Source organism: Helobdella robusta, assembly GCF_000326865.2.
Source record: "Helobdella robusta unplaced genomic scaffold HELROscaffold_2, whole genome shotgun sequence".
NCBI lineage: Eukaryota > Metazoa > Annelida > Clitellata > Rhynchobdellida > Glossiphoniidae > Helobdella > Helobdella robusta.
In genome coordinates, this window is record NW_008704083.1 from 7195327 (window position 1) to 7200662 (window position 5336).

Below are 5336 nucleotides of genomic sequence, written 5' to 3' on the forward strand. Positions count from 1 at the left end.
CGTGCGGATGATAACCAATTTTAAACTAAAATTATGAAACGTTTCAATAATTATTTTATATATATATGGTTTATATAAAGATACCATTTCAATCTATATTATTCTATATAATTCTAAATATATAATTCTTTTCTGTTTGTTAATCGAATTAAAATTCTTTACCAAGATATAAATGCCTCACGTTGTAACTGACATTAACTTTGGAAAATCGAAAACCTATTTTATAATATTCCTAACACCGTCAATATAGAAAAGCTGATGTTCAATAAATAGCTTTTCAAGTTTAAAATATTACATAAGCACAAATAAAGTAACATGGCTTATCCAAACACTTAGCCGGCATTAGTTTAATTGTTTTTAGAATAATTTTTTTGAAAGTTAATGTTTGAATTGTGCCAGACACTGAAGACTTAAAGTGTGGGAATGCATTTTTTTATATAAAGAATCAATAATAAAAAATAAATAATAAATTCATAAAGAGAAAATGTTATCATTCATCGATGTACTTTCAACCATATAAAAAGTTAAATTGTGGCCAACTGATTTTTACAAAGATATATATATATATATATATATATATATATATATATATATACTACACATAAATATACGTAAATCACACGTATATATATATATATATATATATATATATATATATTAGTTGCTGGAGAGTAAACGTAACTGATGTACAGCAAATGTTTTCACAAATTTTTGAGTCAATACATAGTCACCTGGAAAAACAATGACATGCAATAATTTCTCATATACATACGCAACATCCACAAGCAGCATCTAAACTTCATGAATTGCATGTGGTGGAAATTAAAAAAAACAGTCGTATCACAGAACATTTTTTTAAAACATTCCATTTGGTAATACCAAAAATTTTTGAAACAGTCTTTGACATTCATATCGAACCAGGTTTCAATGTCAAATAAAATCACGAAAAACTAAATTGCATCTTTAAAAAGCTGAAATTTTCTCAATTTAACATCACACGGCATACCACACATAGGTAAAAAAGACTGACATTAAAAATGCTTTTTGTTTATATATATATATATACAAACGTGTGTGTGCATATTTGCGCATACACATGCTAGCTGCATGTACATACCTAACACATACATGTATGCGCGTACACGTTTTGTACCTAAATACAAGTAAACTAAATTTTCTGAGTTGTAATGCCTTTATAAAATACATTGAAATTACATTATTATAAACGTAAAAAATGTTTTAATTTGCATTGAAAAACGCTTATGAGAACAAAAATAGTTAGTTTTTGTATCAGATCAACATATAGGCTTAGAATGCAGAAGGCAAGTACAGGTTTCTTGAAGGACTGAGTTCAAACTGCTGTTGTAACAATGGGAGGTACCATCTTCATAATCATCTTCATTATACTTCATTAAATAAGTGTTCAGCTTTTTCAAATTTGGAGCACCTTTCAACAGCACTTTATACAAACAGGGAGTTGATGATGACGACGACGACGATGATGTTGACAACGGCAACAATTGTGGTTGGTCGCTGTGACGACGCCTCGTAGGTGAGGATGTCTGAGATGACTGGAGGGCAGGGAATGAGAACAAACACGGCGACTCCATGCCGTCTGGTAGTGATGACGATAGTGGAGGCAGTGTTGGTGATGATGAATGAGATCTCAGAGGTGGTCTTGGTGGTGCTGCACTTGTTGACGACGACGGTGCTGAAGATAACGACTTAGTAAGTGGCTGCACGCGTCTTTGTTCAGTAAATAAGTTGCCTTCTGAGCCTGTATGCGATTGACAGTGGAAGAATTGATTGTTCATATATAACTCCTCCAAATTAGGCATGTTTACTTTGATTAGAGATAAACCTTGGCACCTAGAAATGTCAAGATATTTCAAAGACTGGGAACTTAGTTCATAGAATATCACACCAGGACCACTTCCCAGGACTAGACTGAGAGTGAGTTTTTCTAAATTGATTAAACTTGATAATAATTGATTTAGCAGATTTTGGACACACTGTTGAGGTACAAAGTACTCTTCTAAGACAAGTTCTTTAAGGGAATGTCCCAATTTGCACAGAGACGACACAGAAGAAACAGACCAGTCAAAAGGCATCGACAGGTATTCTAAATTTGAAACTTTTGATGTGAAGTGATCAAAAAACGAAATGAATGACCTCTGACGACGTCTATGCTTGTAAATGAGATCAGAATAATTGCTGTTTGACCAAGTGTTACTGCCATCTTGCAAAATAAACGGTTTTGCAGGTGTCTCTTTCCAATTTAATGAAGCTTTTCTTAAATTTTTCACCTCAGAAAAATCAATTAATCCTTTTATTAAGTTTCCCCAATTATCTTTTGAATCACCAATGTCAAAAGAAAAACTTAATGCCTTCAAACATGGCTTTAAAACTTTCAAATAATTTACGAATGAGACAATCCTCGATTTGTAAACTTCATAATTAAATTCTAACTCCATTTTTTTTCGCTCAAAGTTCAATTTTTGCAAAACTGAACCTTCTGAAGATTCATTATCTGAATGTGTCATTAATTCTGCATCGGAGTGTGCTCTTGATTTGTTTTCTAATAACGAAGTTGTGAATAATGATGAAAAGTGAACTTCACTCCAAAGTGTTCTACTTGTGATGACTTCCCTCCAATCTGTGCAAACTCTTTCACATGAGGCCCGATCAACAGGGTTCAGGTAGGAAAATACTTTAAACTTGCATTCAAATGGTAAACTTTGAAAGCCAGAATTTTTTTCAACTGATTTGTTACAATTGCAAACTTTTGATGACTCTGTGAGGGACAGTGCATCATCATCAAACAATTGAACTCCACCACTGTCCATCTCTACAAAGCTGTCTTCAGAAAAAATACTTTCATTTTTTTCAAGCTTTGAATGATGTGTTTTATAATTTCTTATAAAGTTTTTTATTGCATGCATTATCTGTACAATTGATTTTTCGTTAACATTTGTTGTTTCCATTTTCCAATACTTTTTGATTCTAGCCTGCAAGTAAAAAGAAAAAGTTAAATTAATTATTGAATGTCACTATGATGTGAATGTAATAAAACAATAATTTGAAAATAATTATACAAAACAAAATATTTGCTATGATCTAACAACAGCATAGAGTAGAAACCATCTTATAAAATTCACTTACTGAATTTAATTTAATTGTATTGAACTTTGAAATATTTTTTGGTATTTGATAAACTTGCACAGAAAAAACTAAAACTTTTTGATAAAATTCTTCACCACAGTTCCATAAATTTGAAATATTTATGAAATAATAATAAAGTTATAAAGCTCAAGTGTCTACTAATTGAATGAGCTTTTTAAACTAATTATAATAAGTACAAAGATTACATTCTATTTAATTTAATGTAGAATTATTAGCAGCAGCTAAGCCAAACAGATTAGGATGAGAATAAAAACAAGTCGGTTGTTGCTAAGTTCACATTTGATATAAAACACTTGCTTCTTTAAAAACACTAGTCAAAATTAAAACAATTAAACATCAAAAATTATTTCAAATTTAGTGACATTTTTCGCTATTTCAACAATTCACTTTTACTATAAGATTCATTAATAAAATAAAATTAGAGGCATAGAAATGCTTGCAAATAAGTAAATGCAGGTTTCATTATTTATTTAATTTGTGTAAATAAAAATCATAAATACAAGCAAGAGAGGCATATCAAAGATAATTATTTATTAATAGCTAACTGTCTTCAAATTCCATAAAATATTATTACAAATAAAAGATTTTTAAAATCTCTAGTAATGAAAGAAAGTTCAACATTCAAGTAAATAATAATGTGTGGTAATATTATTGATAAAATTTGCTCAGAGAAAACTTTTTATAATGTTGTTAAGAATTATCAACAAATTATTGGTTAATTAAATTTAAAATTAAGACCCAATTGTTAAAATTATATTAAAAACCATTCTATATTATATATAAATTTACATCATAAAAAATTTTGATTTATAGTACTTTTAATTTTTCTATTTATAACACTTGTCTTAGACTAGAAAAAAATTTGAATAACGATTATAAAATTAATATAATTTAATTTAAATACTTAGGTTTTAGAGGATCAGGGTGTGGATACCTAACTAAATCGAAACCCTGATTTATTCACTCACTAGCTAGATTTTTAACTATTTAAAAAGCTTATAAATAAAAATCTTAATTTTTTTTAAAATTCTTAATGCACAACCTAATATTTAATAATAATAATAATTAAATAATAATAGTAATACGACTAATTTAATAAAGTTTGAATAAATAGAGTTAAAAAACTTTTAAAGAATTGAAAACAAAATAAACTTTTATCACCATTTTTAATGAGCGTTATTAACTATTATTTTTATTTTCGCTTACGGCTTTTGAAAAAGACTTCCAGCAAAAAAAGTTAATAAAAATACTAGTAAAAAATTCAATGCAAAGAACAGTAATAAATTAAAATTGAAAGTAATTACCCGGTTTGTCTTATTTAAAGTAGTAATTAAAAAAAACGAGCTTTGCGAATTGTATCATCTACCTTTAAATTAAAAGTATAGTTTAGGCAGGAAAGGAAGAGGTAGAAAAGGAAGGGGTAAGTATCACCCACCATCAGCATACAATACTCGTCCTAGTTTCAATTTCAACGTTAATATTATAGCGGTATACACGCGGACGCTGGAAACTGCGAAAAACAATCAAGTAAAATAGCAAATTAAGTTGCATTTAAATGAATTTTCAAGTGGCAGGACCCTAGAGGCTGCAGTCTCTTTAATTAAAACATTCGCGTGTGATCGAGTGTTTTCGCTGAATTTTAGTAGAAATGTAGAAATGTAGAAAACTAACCTAGTTGTTTGTTGGAACGGTCACTCGGTTACTCTTCTTAATTAAACAAATTAAATCAAAACTACATAGTCTGATAGTTATTTTAATTGAAACAGAAAATAAGCAAATACTACGAGAAAATATTTAATAATTCAATGTACTGATAAACATAGACCAATCTTATTATTCTAATTATCTACGAATGTTATAACGAACGAACAAGAACCGACGAGTCGAGAAACTATCTACTCAGCATCCACCAATGTTTCTCCGTTATATACACTTCTCAACGCTTGTGTGTATGTAACACTGCTTATACCATTTCGCGTCATCATACGAGCGCATCCCATACACGTACATAAATATTATATATATATACATATATATATATATATATATATAATTCAATGAGTTGTACAATCATAATAATATAAACATAATATTTTACATTCATTGTATAATTATATGTGAATATATATTGTACATGCGTGTGTAATGGCACA

The 5336-nt window shown here is 29.0% G+C and overlaps 1 protein-coding gene across 1 annotated transcript; it reads right to left on the reverse strand.

The window, feature by feature from the left end:
- Positions 1-1295: 1295 nt before the first annotated feature.
- On the reverse strand, positions 1296-4409 carry HELRODRAFT_188363 (hypothetical protein; the record flags this gene model as incomplete). The annotated part of the gene is made up of 2 exons (XM_009017575.1): positions 4345-4409; positions 1296-3008 (listed from the first exon to the last, which is right to left on the reverse strand). Exons 1-2 carry the CDS (start codon positions 4345-4347, stop codon positions 1296-1298), a joined length of 1716 nt encoding a protein of 571 aa, XP_009015823.1. The 5' UTR covers positions 4348-4409.
- Between the last annotated feature and the right edge of the window lie 927 nt (positions 4410-5336).